Here is a 19,085-nt window from a genome sequence, read left to right as displayed (position 1 = left end):
ATGGGAAACAGTTGGTTGAAAGGAAATCCAACTCAGAGAAAAGCGAAATTCTGTGGCAACAGATTATGCACCCCATAGCTATGGCCCTGTGCCCCACCCAAGTTAAAACAGTTACACCTCTACGGGTAAAAATTGATGATTGCCTCTAACGGGACAATCGAGTCTCCACAGTGGTCTCAATCTACATGTTCTAACTTAAAATGCTGAAAGGATTATTTACCCCTTAAGGCCCCACCCTGCTGTTGTAGTCCCGAGTGAGGCCCATGTAGCGAAGCAGCTTTTTCTTACATTGTCCTCACAAATAACATTGACAGCTGTGACCTTTTGCACATATTTGTATTCACAACAAGGTTGGATTAGTTTCTCTGAAAAGAAACTTGTTTTACATCTAGCTTCACACAACATTATCACAACGCCCTGAACATCATGTACAAGTTTTCTTTCTGCACTAAGTACAAATTTCATCACTATCTTCATCCACGGTGCGACAGGGCTATCTACATATACATAACATAACATCACTAACCTATACGCACATCGCAAGGCTACTTTCTATTATAAAAGATGAGCATCCCGATAGATTAGCAGAGGAGGTACTTCCACTGATACAGAGGGTTCTTGCATGCTGAGATACCACCATGCAGTGGTCTGACATCTCGTGAGGGGTGTCCAGTTCGTGACCAAGACAGGGTCCTTCACTCTATATCATCAGGTAATGGGGTTGGATCGTCCCTTGAGGGGATTCTTGGCTCTACACCTGCACACTCTCTAGGTATACTCAGAGCAGGGTCCACATCGTAGGAGTACGCTAGATTACTGTCTTGCTTATATCCCTGCATATATACATTGTTCAGCACCATGGTAGAACTATAGCTACTATTTACGCTTTTGGTGCTTGTAATCACGTTTATCTGTTTCTGTCTATTAATCATTGCAGCAAATGTATTTCATGCAGGAATAATGTTGGTTCAATAACTATAATTAACAAGCATTTACAATGCAACGGTTTCGGCTTTGGAAAAGTTTGAGCTATTGGCATTGTAAATGACAAAATTTGTATTTATGTGTTGGTTTTGAAAACAGATAAATGAATGGCATTGTCATTTACATTGCTAATAGCTCTAACTTTTCCAAAGGCGAAACCGTTGGATTGTAAATGCTTGTTCTGTAATAATGGCCCATAGGGCGTTATACCATATGCACCCTGAGTTGTCGAGCTAGGGATCCGCTAAAATGGGGGTGGGGGTCTTGTCCCCATCTGCTCTCCGTGCCTAGCCACGTCCCGGGCCTGCAACAGCAGAGACATCTAGAAACCAGAGACCGTATTGACCGTCTCGGCCCGAAGCCTCAGGGAGAATCCCTGCAGATTAGCCGGCCTGACAATTGTTCCACTTAAGAGCTAAATAAATATTTCCACCCACGGCTTGTTCCGTGTCAATACCAATTTATAGAGATCCACTGTAGGCAGACACCGTCGGCTGCAGGCTTCAGAGTGGAATCTGCAGATCTGTGGTTAGTAAAGAGTAAACACCAAGTGACGCCTTTCCTTATAAGGAGTGCGCACGTTACGTCAGTTTTATAAATACAACCGTCGCTGACGTAGTGTACATCACTTACCAATCATAGTGTATGTGCGCGTATGATGTTAAGATGTGGGCAGATACGATAATGGAGTTATATCTGCACCTTTTTGTCTCTTAAAGACAGAATGCACCAATTAATAAGCAAAATTGACTCCTGAAGGCAAATGATAATTCTTTGTCAAATCTAATTACAAAACAAAAGTTGAATGAACCTTTGAAGATCCGCTTTACAAGGAGAAGCTGACACTGCAATTATATTTTCTAGATTTTAACATGGGCACAATCAATCAAAAAGCATTAAACTTTAATGACAGTGTTAGCCAGCTCTGATAATCAAATTAGATTCTACGTGTGGAGTTATTGCAATTAAAGGAAAGTTACCATCTCAGAGCTAAAGCGGTGTAGTCATCTGCAGTGCAGACTAAGTCATGGTGAAAGAACATTAGACGAAACTATAAATGTTGACATTTATCACATTTATAGCCATTTGTCAAATGTCATGATGCAATAACAGTTCGTGCAGAGAGCCTGTGATTATGTTAAAGTTAAAAAGGAAAAGTATTGGGAGATGATGACACAAAGTGTGAGGGGTGGGGAGGAGGCAGTGGCATTTCGTGTCCCATCCCCCCCACCCCCTTTCCCACAGAGTACTGAGCCCCCCTTAGGACTATGGGTTGTCTCACTCTTGTTTGTGAGCAAGGGGTTCTTACCCAGAAGGACTAGGGCTACCCGTGCCCCCTATTGAGAACACCCCCCACACAGACACAAATCGAACTTTCCTCCTCTTAAACACCGCCGGAACTAAAGCGCTCATCGTTCAGCAAGAGCGGCCTCGGCAGTATATAAACTAAATATCGCTTAGCTGTGCAGTGTGCCCTTCTATATGTTTATGTGCGTGCGTTCACCAGCTGCAAGGACGTTCACGCTGTTTACTTCTCCGGGGGTCGAGGGTTTGCGCTAGCATTGCGTCCTGTTTTATTCCCGCCTTTGATGTTTTGGTTACATTCAATATATGGCGCCCATTCATTTTTATTCAAACCATGAACAGGATGGCCCTGCTCTAGTGTGCACTGTGCCTGTTGAACTCAACGTTCACAATTTTGTGAATATTCAATGTAACCATTAATATATCAGCGCTGTTCGTAATCAACTCCAAAACATCCTTCCTCTGCCACTACACAACTACAATACTAGGAAACTCACCGCCGCTTTAATCAACCGGAATCACCTTCGTGACAATCTATGCAAACGGGATGATCGGGACGCTAAATCTTTAACATCTGCAACTAGATGTATAGTAACCATTAGTCATAGTGCGGAGTATATAATTACTCTTCATGTGTTGTTTTGAACTACGCACTCACCCGTAGTGTATATGAAAGGTGACACTACATAAGGCTGTACAACTACTTCAAGGTCCACACTTCTTTTCTATGTAGTCCGTTGCGAAAATAAACTATAGACCGCTTGTTATACCTGAAAAACTATTCAGTAACAACATTTCAAACCACGATTATCTCTCAAATTACTTCCAAGGTACTGGACCCGTGTACATAAGAGTGTGTTCTTAATCTCCAACTGTTCCCGATATACCGCTAAGATTCCACATACGTTGCCACTATAAATAATAAACAAAATACATTTGTAAACTCTCTCTATCGACCATTCCTGCCTCCTAGTCTCTTGTTAGATCGTGTATTTTCGCACTTACTTTGAAGTGTTACACGATTGTTCTCAACGTTTGTTGTTCCCGCTGCTGACTGCTGGCTACGCTCCGCTTTGCCTGTTATTCACTTCAAACGCCAAAACCTCCATTACGGCCAGTTAACCGTACGTGCAACATCACGTGACGAAAGAATGCTGGGATTTGTAGTTTAAATTTCCGAATTACGTTTAAGACCCTTATCTGGCCCCGATTATACATATTGTTCATTTACTTGCGTATCTCTTGCTGATCATCCCTTCCAGTACCTAAAAAATACTGAAAAGGAGCCCCATCCTTAATCGTGTGTGTAATCCTCTCTGCCCTTTTGTGCGAACATACATGCAACACCCAAATGTTTTCATTTTTAATCACAGAGACCTGCGGACGGAGTCGTGGAGAACGTTCGGGCTCAAAGGCTCCGTAGAGACGACCCCAGTGTGCGCCACACACTCTTGCAGCCGCTCAGCTGCTTCAGAAGGCGAAGCTTTTCCGGTAAACACTGGGAGGTGCTCACCTGGAGTAGTGAGGCTGGGTACGTGATGTGGCATCCCCGGCTCGAGTCTCTGCGTCGGCTAAACATCGTGTGATTCTGTGCAAACTACTTAATCTCCCCGTGCCTAAAACCCTTGCTCAATGTATCTAGTGCTCACGCTCCAATACCTTCGGGACCAGTTCGCTCTAAATAAAACTGCAAAACAATCTTAAAACAAGCCGAGCAACATCGCAAAATGCATTTGAGGACACATACACTTGTACCAGAATGTGTAACATAAACAGGGGCACAGCGGCAGCCACTTTACCGTTCTGCTCCTTGACGCTTCAGTTTGCTGCGGAGGTCGGATTCCGCCCGGGATCCAAGTAGCCAATAAAACAAGGTCATTTTGGGATTCGGGGGCGTGTTTGCGTGCTCTCCCCTTCCCATTGGCTGGAAGGTAAAATTCCAGCCAATGGGAAGAGGAGAGGGCGTGACTTAAAAAAAGACACGGAAACGCCCCCGAATCGCGTCAAGGCGGGCCCTGAACTGAGTGACGCTCCTCTCCTCCAATGGCTGGCCAGGATTTACGAGGCCAGCCAATGGAGAAGAGGGGCGTGTTCAGCCCCCATAATACAGACAAAAGATTTCGGCTCCGCCCACTGCTTACGCAGTGCGACGGTAGCCGAAACCTAAAAACGTCCCACAGTGTATTCTCTGTATATTTCTCTGAGAATAAGTAAGCATGAGTGACTGAGTGAAAGGTTCTGTACTGGTTCCAAGATCTCTGACTGGTCAGGGTTGTCAAGTTCAGTAGTTGTCAGAAACTATTCGCTCCTTGGTAGGTTAGGGGTGGCTCATGGTGGCACTGGGGGCTAGCTGGTCTATAGGCCCACATATCCTGCGGGGGTTTCCGGAATTAGTCTTGACACCAAGCCCTTAGTTTATGTTGTCAGTACAATGCACAGGTTCTACGGATTGGTAGGAACTTCGCAACATCACCTCAACCAGAATGCCATATTATGGACTTTTACAAAGTCCCACATTGTGAAGATAACAATCTACAAAGGGAAAACTATCCATAAAGGGAATAGTGTACACTAATAACAAAGAGATAAAGCTCAATTCTTAACACATTCAATGGTCTGTTGCGATATACACAAAACAGACAGATTACAGCTCCAGCAGCTCGGTGGCTGAAATGATTGCACACGGCCCATGAGTCAGTGAGGTAGCATTCACACTTATTAGCCTTCTGAAATATTACATTTACTAACCTGCTCCAGATATCCAGATAAAGGAAGATAGCTAAGCAGTATTGGTTCCTTTTTCGGTGGGAGTTTATTGGGAAGTGACTGATTCCAGTATTTCTCTGGTAACCTGTGAAAGACAATCTTATGAGCACTTAGAAAAAACGAAATTCTGAAGAATAAAGAATATATTCACTTGAGAACTCACCTCATGAACTTCTGAAGCTTTTCCTCACTTTCAAAAATGAATATTTTGTCTCGATACTCTACAGCATGTTCAATGTGACCAGGTACAAGTGCCTCGTACCTTAAAAAGAAACAGAACAATGAGATATGCATGCACGTCCCACACAACAGTGTGTTTTCAAATGTGTGACCAAAATATTGTTTTTTTAAATTTAGTTGAACACTCATTTTGAAATGTCATTAAAAGCACCATGTAGGTGATCCAAAATGAAAAGATACAAGTTACTCATTGTATTGACTCCCATTTTGTAAGTTTTAGTCACATGGCCTCCAGTCTCATGAATTATTTTACTGGAATAATGAGGGTCCTGAGCCGCTTTGCACTGGAGGTCTGTTCCTTTAAGGAAACGTTTGAGCCAAGTGCTGCCATGAATATACGTTAACCTAAGCTTGAAAATGTTGCGACTATGACTTCCATAGCTTTTGTTCTTTATACGGTCATAACAGAAGACAAACACACTTACTGGTAAAGAAAGGTTAGCCAATTGGGCCAATAAACACAATCCAAACAGTCAGAGAGCACATGAAAATAAAGTATAAATTGTATTAAATTGCAATATGCAATATTATGAGTAAAACAACAAAGGGCTAGATGTAGGAAAATCGTATTTACCGATTCATAAATACCGAATTTTACCGATTCGGTATTTATGAATCGGTAAATATGAAGGAGGGAGATTTAGGAAGAATCGGTAATTGAATTACCGATTCTTTAAAATTCGGTATTTACCAATTCGGTAAATACCGAATCGGTATTTCCTATTGATTCCTATGGGCTGTGAAGCCCATAGGAATCAATGGTAAATACCGATTCGGTAATTACCGAATCGGTAAATACCGATTCCTGCAAGGGTGCAGGGGGTGTCACTTTGACACCCTCTAGCACCCTAAATACAGGCATGTGTGCCATGTGGCACACAGACATGCCCTAAGGGAATGTCTGTCTGTCACATGGCATAGGTGTGCATGCACACCTGGATTCGGTATTTTACCACCCAATTGGATTGGGTGGTAAAATACCGAATCTGTAAGGCCTTTGGGACTCAGAAGAGTCCCACCTACATCGGGAAGTTACCGATTCGGTAAAAATACCGAATCGGTATTTTACCGATTCGGTAAATTTACCGATTCGGTAAAATTGGCCCCTACATACCAATTCTTAAATACCGGTCGGTAACGGCCGAAATCGGCCGTTACCGACCAGTATTTAGGCTCCTACATCTGGCCCAAAGTGATAAGACGTGCTCAGTGAATTAACATGTGGAGAAAGTGCCAGAACAATTACATTTGAAGAAACAATTGACCCAAAGAATGGATACATAAGCATTTTTTCATTCATAGAAAATGCGAGAAATAGCTTTGATTTTTGGGATCACTAAAAGTTAGTATCTTTCACTTGACATAGTAAGTGTGTTGACCAGGACACAAACCATTTTGTCATCATCAGGACAAAGTAATTAATTTTTGCTTCTGAAGAAAATATCTAAATAATAAACATTGGTGTATTTAAGACAAGTGCAACGTTGAAGTGCTTAGTGGTCCTCTACATAAAAATGTTTCGTAGGCATGCACCATTGAAGGTAGTATAGGTCCTGCATAGAATTTATTGAGCCATCCGTAAGGGTTAAAAACTATATTGCCACTGGTGAAAGAGGCATGATGAGCCACAAAAATGATTATGTGCTTACTGTGTTCTCTATCAATTCAAATAAGAGGGAAAACGAGGAAGGGAACCACACACAACTGTGATGAGGCTCCCATAAGATCACAAAAAGTGGTCACTGAGAGAAAGTCATATCACCCTACAAAGCACAAAATTACCCCAAAAAATGTTGGGCATCAGCAAGAAACGCTAGTTGTGGAAGGATAAGGGGAGCTGGGGGTATTTTTGAAAGTTCTAAAATAAGCAGGTCGCAGCAGGGTCATTGGACAGCGAGTGACACAAATCAGTCCTCCAACTGGAAGAAAACTCTTATAATGTTTGCACTGGCTTTTAGGTGAAGACAGATCTAGCAAGTGCATATAACAAAAGGTTCAGTTACTTACCAGTAATCTTCATTACTCCGAGTCATAGTCTTCTTCGCCACAGTCCTGCCCTAACTTGATGGTGGTGAGGGGAAATTGATATATTTCATTTTCTTTTTTTCTCACTTGTGATTTACAGGAAACAGTATGGGTAAGCCCCAGTACTATAGTTAAGTAAGGGTGCACTTCTTGTGCACTCAGCAAGGTGGGGATTACGTTTTAGCAATATGGTGCACAAGCTACGGAATAGCCCCTAATGTCAGGACTGTTGGCAGGAAGATGGACGAGGCATGTAATGCAACCCATATATGAATGATCAGATGGAAAGGGCTGCTCCATTTACATCTGGGTAGAATCAAACTTGCTTTCCCCAATGGCAACCTAACTTTCCGGAAGGTATAATATAATATGTAAACAGATAGGCAAAAGAGATTGAGGCGATATCCTACCACACCTGACCCTACTGTGGGAAAAGTAATTAAACACCTTTATAGGTGCACAGAACCGAAAGTTCAACCCCTTTTAACTTTCAATGGAAGACATTTCCAAACATAAATCAATTGCAATGATTCAGAACTCTTTTTCAATAAACCATGTTACTTCTTATTCATAGTAATTCAACCCAGAACTCATGATGTTCCATACACAATTTCAGTTTCAGTTTATAAACTTTATTTTGATTTAAAAGTAATCACAAAAGTTGTCACAATCCAGGGGTAAAAACCGGGTTAACCATCACAATAGTCATGGGGGGGCGTGGCTTAGCAAGCTACGATGGCGGCTGTGTCCTGCTGAGGCTCCGCGATCGGGCTAGAATCCTGCCCAGTTCCTGAGATCGCCGGGAGCCTCATTCCTCGACAAAATCACCTGTGATGCCCCCCTGCTTTAAGGCATCCCCCAGGTGAACCGCAGGGACTGTTGGCGAGCGGCACACGCCGAAACGTCTCTCACCGGAGCCGGGCGCCGGATCCCAAAATGGCGGGCGCGGATTCCTGCACCACCGGGGACCAGCAACTTGAGCGGAGACCCCAGGAGACGCGGCCAGTCGGCGACAGCGAGAGATCCCCAGGGAACCGTGAGACCAACGCACGGGGGTGTGCCTCGCACCGGACTTTCACCCACGGCCGCACTCCAACACACAAGATGGCGGCCGTCATCCCGGAGCTCCGCTGCACCAGTGCTCGGGACCGGACGGGAGCCTGATCCGACCTCAACACCAGTCCAGCCTACCGCCGCAGCTCGTGGGCATCCGAGAGCAACGCAGCGCCCTTTGGACATCTGTGACATCAGCTTGGGGCGGTGAGTGCCTGCCTTTACCCCCCCTCCCCCCTCCGGGGACCCCAACACCGGCACCCCGGCGCCCCTCTACCCCCTCTGGGACCCACAAGGAGACACCCACCATATCGTCCCCCGGCCGGAGGGACCGAGACATTCTGCAGACCCGAGTGCCTGACCCCAAAATGGCGCCCACGGAGACCCGGGCGCCGTAATCACCGCGGATCTCACTTGAGGAGCGGGAGTGCTCTCCCGCATTTACGGCAGCCACACGCCACACCAGTGACGATATACCACTACCACAGACCCCCAGGTCCCTACTACCTGACGAACAAGTTACTTACCTTCGGTAACGTTTTTTCTGGTAGATACTATATCTGCCTGTGGATTCCTCACCTTGTGAATACCCCTTGCGTCAGCAACATTCGGAAATTCTTTTTTCGTAGCCTCGCGCCGACGTGGACTCCTGACGTCATAGAGACACGACCTCGCTCGCGACTCCGCTGACGTCACCGACGCCTATAATAGGCCCACGCCGGCGTGATGACATCAGTTCCGCCCTTTTTTCCGTGCCATCGAGGCACACGGACGGACCAATGAGTAAGTATACATAGTACACAATACTCAAGGCAAAACACACAGTGTTAAGCAAAGGCAGGAAAGTAATTTAAACAATTCCTTGACCACAAAATATAAATACATTACATTACAGTAACTCTGGCATAGAAGAGTGGACAACGGGGAGGCGGGTGGGTCAGTGAGGAATCCACAGGCAGATATAGTATCTACCAGAAAAAGCGTTACCGAAGGTAAGTAACTTGTTCTTCTGATAGATACATCTGCCGTGTGGATTCCTCACCTTGTGAATAGAGTCCCACAGCAGTCCCCACTCCCGGAGGAGGGTGTCCACTCTTTTAAACCAGGAAATCCTGAAGGACAGAGCGCGCAAAGTGACCCTCCCTCCTCACTTCGGAATCCATGCAGTAATGCTTCCTGAAAGTGTGTAGGGAAGACTAAGTTGCCGCTCTACAAATATCCTCAACAGGCACACCTCTAGCCAATGCTGAGGTCGAAGACTTAGCTCTAGTTGAATGAGCCCTTATACCCTCTGGTGGTTCCTTACCGGCCAAAGAGGAGCAGATCTTTATGCAGGGGACAATCCATCTCGATAAAGTTCTCTTATGGACCGCCCTTCCTTTCTTGCAGCCAGCAAATCCAACGAAGAGCTGGTCTTCCAAGCGAAAGTCCTTGGATCTGTCCAAGTAAAAGGACACCGCCCTCTTAGGGTCCAGACGGTGCAGTCTCTCTTCCTCCTTAGAAGGGTGAGGGGGAGGATAGAAGGTAGGAAGGGTAATGGACTGCCCTAGATGGAAGGGAGTTACCACCTTAGGCAGAAAAGCAGCCCTGGTCCTAAGAACCATTCGATCAGCATGAATGGTCAGGAAAGGGAGCTTGGAACTAAGAGCTTGAAGCTCACTAACCCTCCTTGCCGAGGTTATTGCAACCAGGAAGACTGTCTTAAAGGTAAGAAGCCTCATGGGACATTTATGGAGAGGCTCAAAGGGAGCACCCATCAAAAAAGTCAATACAAGATTCAAATCCCACTGATGCACAATAAAAGGTGAAGGAGGGAACTTATTAGTAAGACCCTTCAAAAACCTTAAGACCACAGGAGACTTAAAAAGAGAAGGCTGGTCAGGCAAACAGAGAAACCAGACAACGCCGAAAGGTAACCCTTCACCGTGGCAACCGCAAGCCCCTGCTGCGCCAGAGAAAGGGCAAACTGGAGAACATTAGACAAATGGGCCTTCAATGGATCAATAGACTTTTCCCCACACCACGAGACAAATTTCGCCCATCTATAAGAATAAATGGACTTAGTGGAATCACGCCTGGCTGACAGGATGACATCCACAACGTCAGGCGGGAGGGAAAAGGAAATCAGGTTGCCCCGTTCAATCTCCAGGCATGAAGGTGCAATGTCTGGAGGTGGGGGTGTAGAACCTGCCCCTCCATCTGAGAGAGGAGGTCTGCCCTGAGAGGGAGACGGAGCGGCGGTGAGAGGAGAGGTGGAGTAGATCTGTATACCACACCCTTCTTGGCCAATCCGGGGCGACCAATATGACTTGGGCCCGGTCTTGGCGAATCTTCCTCAGAACCCGAGGAATCAAAGGTATGGGGGGAAACGGGTAAAAGAGTTGACCTCTCCAACTCAACTGAAACGCATCCCTCAAGGCTCCTTGCATCGGATACTGGAGACTGCAGAATGACAGACAGTGCGCATTCTCTTGAGTGGCGAACAGGTCCACCCGAGGAGTTCCCCACATCTGAAAGATGTCGTGAACCACCTCCAGGTGAAGCCTCCACTCGTGGTCGGCAGAGAACTGCCGACTGAGACTGTCTGCACGAACGTTCAACACTCCGGCCAGATGATTCGCCATCAGACAAATCCGATGGTCCTGAACCCAGGACCAGAGACGCAGAGCCTCTCTGCAGAGATACTGCGACCCTACCCCTCCCTGCTTGTTGATGTACCACATCGCGGTCGTGTTGTCCGTCAGGACTTGAACCGACCGACCGCGAAGGGAAGGGAGGAAGGCCTTGAGCGCCAAACGAATCGCCCGCAATTCTAGAAGGTTGATGTGAAGCAACCTTTCCTCTGGAGACCAAAGGCCCTTGACCTCCAGATCCCCCAGATGAGCACCCCACCCGAGAGTGGATGCATCCGTTATCACTGTGGCCACCGATTGAGGCAATTGAAAAGGCTTTCCTTGTGACAGATTGCCTTCCACGCCCCACCAAGACAGATCCGCTGCAGCCTCTCTGGAGATCCTCACTGACTCCCTGAGATCTCCGTTGTGCTGATACCACTGCCTGCGGAGGCACCACTGGAGCGCCCTCATGTGCCAGCGTGCATGGTTGACCAACAGAATGCATGAAGCCATCAGACCGAGCAGGCGAAGGACCTTCAGGACTGGAACAACCGTTCCATTGTAAAATAAAGGAATCATCTCCTGTATGTCGTGAATCCTTTGAGGGGGAGGGAATGCACGACATACGGTTGTGTCCAGTACGGCACCTATGAACAGGTTGCGCTGGGAGGGCACCAGGTGAGACTTGGGCACATTTATCGAAAAACCCAACCTGTACAACAACTGGGTTGTCTCTCGCAGATGATGGAGCACTCTCTCTGACGACTCCGCCTTGATCAGTCAGTCGTCCAAATAAGGGAATACTGGAATCCCTGATCTCCTGAGATGCGCCGCCACCACTGCCATCACCTTGGTGAATACTCGAGGCGCAGTAGTAAGTCCAAACGGAAGGACCGCAAACTGGTAGTGCTGCGATCCCACCGTAAAACGGAGATACCTCCTGTGCGACTTCAGGATTGGAATATGAAAGTAAGCATCCTGCAAGTCGAGCAACACCATCCAGTCTTCTTCTTGCAGCGCCTGAAGAACCTGAGCAAGGGTGAGCATCTTAAATTTCTCCTGCTTCAGATAGAGATTCAAGATCCTGAGATCCAGGATTGGACGAAGTCCGCCATCCTTCTTCGGAATCAGGAAATACCGGGAGTAGCATCCCTGACCCCATTTCCTGCTCTGGGACCACCTCTATCGCACCCTTTCTTATCAGAGTCAACACTTCCTCCTGCAGAAGAGACAGATGTTCCTCGGAGCAATACCCTTGGCAAGGAGGGAAATTGGGAGGGAATTCCCGAAAGGGAAGGGCATACCCATTTTCTACAAGATTGAGAACCCAAAGATCTGATGTAACCGATTCCCAATCCTGTAGAAAATGGGTAAGCCGGCCCCCAACCGGACCCACATGATCCTGAATGTCGGATCTAGGGTTGCTTCTCAGGGGGAGGGGGGTTGGAGGAAGTGAAGGAGGAAGAGGCCTGACGTCCACGGGGACGTGCTCTCTGCTTTCCCCTATATATCCTATACAAGGAGTTTTGCTGCTGCTGCTGCTGCTGCTGCTGCTGTTGGCCTTGCCGAAAATTCCGAAAGGAAGAGCGACCAAAACCCCTGAATCTTCTGCCAGTTGAAGAGCCTCTCATCTGAAGACCCAAAGATTTAGCAGTCGCTCTGCTATCCTTAAACCTCTCAAGGGCCGCATCAGCCTTCTTCCCAAAGAGGCCTGAACCATCGAAAGGAAGATCTAACAATGTCGCCTGAACATCAGCCGAAAAGTCAGAAGATTTCAACCAGGCGGACCTCCTAGTAGCGACAGCAGTGCCCATAATGCGCGCCACAGAGTCTACAGTATCCAGGCCGCTCTGAATGACCTGGCGAGCCGCCGCCTGAGCGTCAGAGATGACTTCCTCAAAATCCTTCCTGCTGTCATCAGGAACTTTTGGAACGAGAACACGCAAAGAGTCCATAAGTGCGTGCAAATACCTCCCCATCAAGCAAGTGGCATTTGATGATTTTAACGCCATACTGGCAGAGGAGAAGGACTTCTTTGCCACCTGATCCTGCTTCTTCGCTTCCTTCTCGAAAGGAACCTGAGGGAAAGCGCTAACGTTCTTTTTGGAGCATGCCGCCTGAATGACCAAACTCTCCGGTGAAGGGTGAGAGGTTAAAAAGGCAGGATCCTCAGGGGCAACCCTGTATCTTCTGGCTACACTCTTAGATACAGCTGTAGCCGACAAAGGTTTCTTCCACACTTCTAGAATGGGCTCTGTTAGAGCATCATTAAAAGGAAGAAGAGGTTCCACCACTGAACTCGGAGAATGTAATACTTCAGTCAGGATATTAGACTTGAATTCTGCTGTAGGCAAAGTCAACTTAAGGAGACTGGCAGCCTTCTTCATAATTAAATGATAGGGTTGAACGTCCCTAGAAGGAGTACTAGAGCCTGAGGGTAACTCCCACTCTGGAGAAAAATCCAGGCTTCCTGCATCTGCCAACTCCTCAAAAGCATGTTCATCCAACTCACCCTCTTCAATGTCAGATTGTGAATCCAAAAACCTCCTTTCATCCATAAGGCGTTGAGCCTCTCTTCTGGATCTCATCTTGACACGCTTTGCCACCGGATCCACCACCGGCTCCGACGGATTCGGAATCGACGTCGGAATCGAACTCGATGGCTCAGAGGGATGTGTTCGAGGACGACTCGGAGCAGGCGAAGCCGGAACCGGCGTCGACGGCTTCGGTGGAGCCGGAAAATGCCACAGCGGCGTCGGAGCCGGCATGCAAGGCATAAACGGAGCCGGAGGGTAGGAGTGAGGGACTCCTAAATTAAAAGCTAAGGGACCCATGGGACCCGAAGGTGCACCAGAGGGGTACCACGCCCTCGAAAATACTCTGTACATTGCGTTGAGAAACGCAGATGGGTCTTGTCCTGGGGTAGGAAAGGGTGGTTGGAAACCCTCAGGCCTGTCTTGAGGAGCGTTCGGATTCGGCTCACCTAAGGGCGCGGAACCCTCATTCTCAAGAGGCTCCTCCTCATCTCGGACCGGAGACGGCGCCGGAGATGGTTTCGGAGACGGATTCGGAGCCGGAGTCGGAGACGGCGCCCGCGACTCAGAAGGGGAGGCCTCACCTTCAGGTTCTGGATCCGAAACACCAAGAGTCACCACTTTCGAACGTACCTTCTTTGGTGACCTCGACCTCGATCCCGACTCCTTACCAGAACGACGTCGGGACTCATGTCTCCTCTTCTTATGTTTCCTCTTCTTCGAAACATGTCCAGAAGTCGACTTCGAGGATGACCTCCCCCGAGATCCAGATCTCGACCTCGATCTTGACTTCGACCTCGCCCTTCGAGAACGAGACCTCGACGACTTCTCCTTTCCAGCTTTCATCTTAGCTACCAAGCGTTTTGCCTCTCTCTCTCTCAGGGCCTTCGGGTTCATCTTCTTACACGAAGAGCAGTCATCCACATCATGGTCTGAGCTCAAGCACCAGATGCAGTCGCTGTGAGGGTCGGTGATGGACATTATTTTTCCACATTCTCTGCAAGGTTTGAAGCCGGTCTTTTTAGAAGACATCTTCGAAGAATAGGATACAGAGAAACAGGAAAAGGTAACAATATAGGCAACAAAGTATCCGTTGGCTACAGAGATTCCCGATAACCGTTAGCGTCGACGACGCCGAAAAAAGGGAACTGATGTCATCACGCCGGCGTGGGCCTATTATAGGCGTCGGTGACGTCAGCGGAGTCGCGAGCGAGGTCGTGTTTCTATGACGTCAGGAGTCCACGTCGGCGCGAGGCTACGAAAAAAGAATTTCCGAATGTTGCTGACGCAAGGGGTATTCACAAGGTGAGGAATCCACACGGCAGATGTATCTATCAGAACCCCGACCCCAACTACCCGCATAGAGACTACATCGTACGCCGAAGGGGGCGGGGGCAGGACTCGGCCACCCTCGGGGTGCCCCCCTTTTCTTGCAGAACTCGGATAGTGGGGGAGGACCCCTCCGGTGGTGCACACCCGTGGACACTCGCGCGGCCGTCCGCCGCATCACTAAAATCACCGGCGGCTGCGGACCACCGGTACGCTCCGGACCTGTGGGGCCCCAGGATGACCCCGTGACTGCCTCAGGACCAATGAGGACTGAGTGACCGGCCTACACTGGGCTACCACCTACCCCGGTGAACTGTGAAGCAGCGGTCCACCGATCCCGGAATCTGCAGGAGAGCGGCGCCCCCTTACCAAAGCCCATGGGGAAACTGAAGGGCTCGCAGGTGACGGCTGTCCCTGAAACGGCCATCGAGAGGATGCCACACACAAGGACCTGGACACAAGCCAACACGCCGCATACTGACCCCACACTATCAGCGAAACTGGACCAGGTGTTGGAGGCAATTGAACTGTCCCGACTCTCAATGGAGGAACGATGGGGGTCCTGACGACGGACATCAGCCTGATTCGCGACGACCATCGCAAACTGGCGGACAGAGTGAAGGAGGGGGAACGGATCGTGGCCACGCTACAACCCGCGGTGAAAACGCAGGAGGCAGACATGAAGGCGGTCCTGCGCCGCGTGGCGGCCCTCGAAGATCGCACAGTGGATTTGGAGGGACGCTCGAGACGGTGTAACATCCGCGTCCTGGGCCTACCGGAGGGGATTGAAAACTCGGACCCTCTGACCTATATGGAATCTTGGACCAGATCGTTCACCCCTGAGTCGGAACGCTCAGCATACTTCTCCATTGAAAGAGCCCACAGGGTCCCTGCCCGGAAACCCAAGCCAGGCCTTCCTCCGCGTCCCATGTTGGCTAAATTCCTGCACTTCCGAGACCGCGATGTGGTACTCCGCGCGGCCCGGGCGGCGGGCCCTCTACAAGTGGAAGACCAACAGGTCATGGTGTTCCCGGATTATGCCCGAGAAGTCCAGCAGCAACGTCCTACCTTTCTGGACGTTAAAAGGTGCCTCCGCGCAAATGATCTCCAGTACTCCTTGTTGTTCCCGGCTCGCCTCAAAGTGCTCCATTAAGGGAAAGCCATATTCTTCAACACGGCGGAGGAGGCACAGGATTGGACTGAGTTTCATTGCCCGTTAATCCCTAAACCCGGACCCCAGAGAACACGCAACAACGACTCAAGACGATCCAGAAAACGAGGCACGAACCGTACCCAGGCAGGCCCCCCAAAAGCCAAGCATCCTCCCCCACGGGCTCACCCGACCTCACGCAAATCATGCAGGAGAGGCGTGACGCCCTACGAGCGGTGACTGAACTGCACACATCACCCCCTGCATCAGATCTGGAATGTCAACCGCACCTGTTCACCCCTGAGAAAGACCGGGACAGTGATGGCACAATGTCGGGGTTTGGCCCAATCTCTTCCCCCCTCGTTGCAGCATGCACTTTGGACGCTACCCTAGCCAGCCAACCTAACACCTCTTCGTGATGGATGGACAGTCAACTGCTATATCCTTCTCATGGTTGCCTAATATACTGCGCGATGTCTAGGAGCCAAGATTACATAACCAGCTAACCGTATGCGCTAGCGCGTGATAGACATCTCTCCTGCAAGAGCCCGATCCACGCACAGGCCTGGCAGTGACACATGCTGCCACCCCCGCAGAATCCTGTTGTATTTCTCCCCTAGTGGGACACTAGTTTGGATATGCCGCCCCCGGTGATGTATCCTCAGTATTGGGACTGTTACCCATTCAAAGTTCTACCTGTTGTTAACCCCATCAGTTCCTCCCCCACACCCGTGGAAGCATGGCGCGCAGGAGCACACACGAAACACAAGACCCGGTGGCCCTCGGGAACTGCAGGGGGGCCCCTTCCCCAAACACGACACCTTAGTAATGGCGGTCCCACAGTCGGACGTTAATGTCCTGACACTGAATGTACGGGGCCTACACACACCCAGCAAACGCTACTCTGTTTACTCCTACATTATGCGTATGTCAGCTAGTATTGCACTTCTGCAAGAGACGCACATTAACGCTACCGAACTAAGCCGATTACAGGCCAAGTGGCGAGGGACCTTTTGTGCCACACAATACTCAGCATTTGCGCGCGGCGCCTTAATTTGGGTTAGACCTGGCACTCCCTTCCGAGTGCTCCGACGGGTGGTGGACAGAGAGGGCAGATATGCACTTCTGGAGGGAATATTAGACGGACAAGGGATTCTCCTGGGCAGCATTTACGCCCCTAATACAGAACAGGACAAATTCTGGGACCACCTCACAGGAATCCTGGCCCAGTTCACTACAGTTCCATGGGTGTTAGGAGGCGACTATAACTGCACGCTGTAGGAAGGTGGATATCTGACTATGGTTACCCCCAAACTTTTTGCCTGGTGTTTAGCTGGTTTTTGACATAGTTGGCCTGGGATCCTGCTATTCAGGGCCCCAGGCTAATTGCTCTCTCCTTAAAATGGACTCCATGTACCTTAGGTACATACACAATTGGAACTGGTTCACCTTATTGGCCCCTGTAACAGTGTACCCAGGTACCCAGGGCATAGGTGCTTCCAAGGCCTACCAGGGGCTGCAGCATGTATTGTGCCACCCCTGGCCTGGCCTCCATATTTGACACAACTGGCTGATCACTCAGCTGGGGTAAATCGGTGTAATCACCCCTTACTTAGGTGTAGTATGCCTATACCTAACCTAAAATGGACACATATGTTCCTATCAGTCACTCCTATGGAAGGCCTCATCAATCCTGGAGGCAGAGTGCTTGGAAATATGTGAGATGGTGCTCTGGCATGAGCTGAGCCTGTCTACAGCTTTCGGAACCATGTCCTTTAGCTGTTTCATGATATTGCCATACCATATACTCTTAAGTGCATTATGAACCTCGCGGTTAAATGCTATCTTAGGTTTGGCTTTATCAAAACATGTCGAGTAAGGTGTCATACGAATTGGAATACTACCCCCTCGCCAGTTCTGGCGACGGGGGTAGCATTCCACCCTTCTAGAGGGACACGACATGTACCTAGCCTGAACCCCGGTTAAAGTTAAACAGAGCCTTAGCATCTCAAAATGGATGCTGCCACCACAGACACAAGTCTGACCTCCTGCTGCTGGGAGTCCTTCCAGCGAGGGCAGCTTGGACAAAGGGTTTCCTGCCTGGGGAGGTGCTAGCACCACTCCAGACAGGATTTTGTGTATTGGGTAGGACAGGGCTGAATAGAATCAGACATGCCTGGGGCACACAAGGTGTCCCTGTGCATAGGCCAGTTCAAAACGGTGCTGGGGCTTTCCAGCCCCAGTCCTGGCGCGAAACTGGACAAAGGAAAGGGGGTGTAACCACCCCCCTTCCTGGTTCCACCCAGAGGAGGGACCTAGTAGGTGATCCGGCCCCCCAGATTCGAATAAGAGTGGGAGCTGTGTCCTGAGACTTCAGATCATCCTGAATCAACTTGAAATACAGAAGAAGACTGGACTTCGACCTTCTGCTGCACAGAAGACGGAAGAGAATCTCCCTTGTGGCCAAGGAGTGACCACCCTGTGAACACAGGCACCAACCAGCAACTCGACATCTGCTTTGCCGTCGCCTCCCGCCGGAGCCCGAGCCCAGAGCCTGACAAGACCCAGACTCCCAGACTTCTCACAGCCCGATCCACAGTCCCTGCAAAGAAGGGACCCGTGGAGGCACCGAGAGACGTGGGACCGGACCTCTTGGAAGACCCCTGAAACGCTGACTGCGCAGCATCAGAGGCACCCTCGACGCTGTGCTTTGGAGTTTGAGAAGCCCCAACCTCGAGCAGCCCTTGCACCGAAGATCAGTCCCCCAGCATCTTCACGATCTGCGTGGGGCCCTTTTGCATCGTGCCACTCGACGCGCCTAACCGTCCACTTGCCACGCGGCTAGTGGCCATCTTGTCGACGAAACCTACAACTTTCACTGCGGGTCTGGTTGCTCCAGACTTGCCCTTGCTCCTGTAAAAAGGAGCCCCTGCTCTGACCTTGCTGGTCCGAGTAACAAGCCTTTTTCGATTCCTGCGTGGCTTGCATTAGCCAAGGCCTGTTTGCTTCAATCAAGTTGCCGACACCGCCAACAGCGAGAAGCCTGCGTGGGACAGCTCGTGACCGACTCCTGGACGTCTTCGA

At 49.3% G+C, this 19,085-nt stretch overlaps 1 protein-coding gene across 5 annotated transcripts in view; it reads right to left on the bottom strand.

The window, feature by feature from the left end:
- The window catches only part of AK9 (adenylate kinase 9), a 1,611,121-nt gene that overhangs the window by 60,663 nt on the left and 1,531,373 nt on the right, over window positions 1–19,085 (bottom strand). For all 5 annotated transcript variants that reach the window (XM_078648533.1, XM_078648534.1, XM_078648537.1 and 2 more), the window contains 2 exons: window positions 5,219–5,317; window positions 5,038–5,140 (listed from right to left, as the gene is read on the bottom strand). In XM_078648533.1, the coding sequence (XP_078504659.1) occupies window positions 5,038–5,140; window positions 5,219–5,317 (202 nt within the window). The remainder of the gene's footprint in view (window positions 1–5,037; window positions 5,141–5,218; window positions 5,318–19,085) is intronic.

The sequence above is a fragment of the Lissotriton helveticus genome, chromosome 6 (genome assembly GCF_964261635.1).
Source record: "Lissotriton helveticus chromosome 6, aLisHel1.1, whole genome shotgun sequence".
Taxonomy (NCBI): domain Eukaryota; kingdom Metazoa; phylum Chordata; class Amphibia; order Caudata; family Salamandridae; genus Lissotriton; species Lissotriton helveticus.
This window is presented reverse-complemented; position numbering and strand designations above follow the sequence as displayed.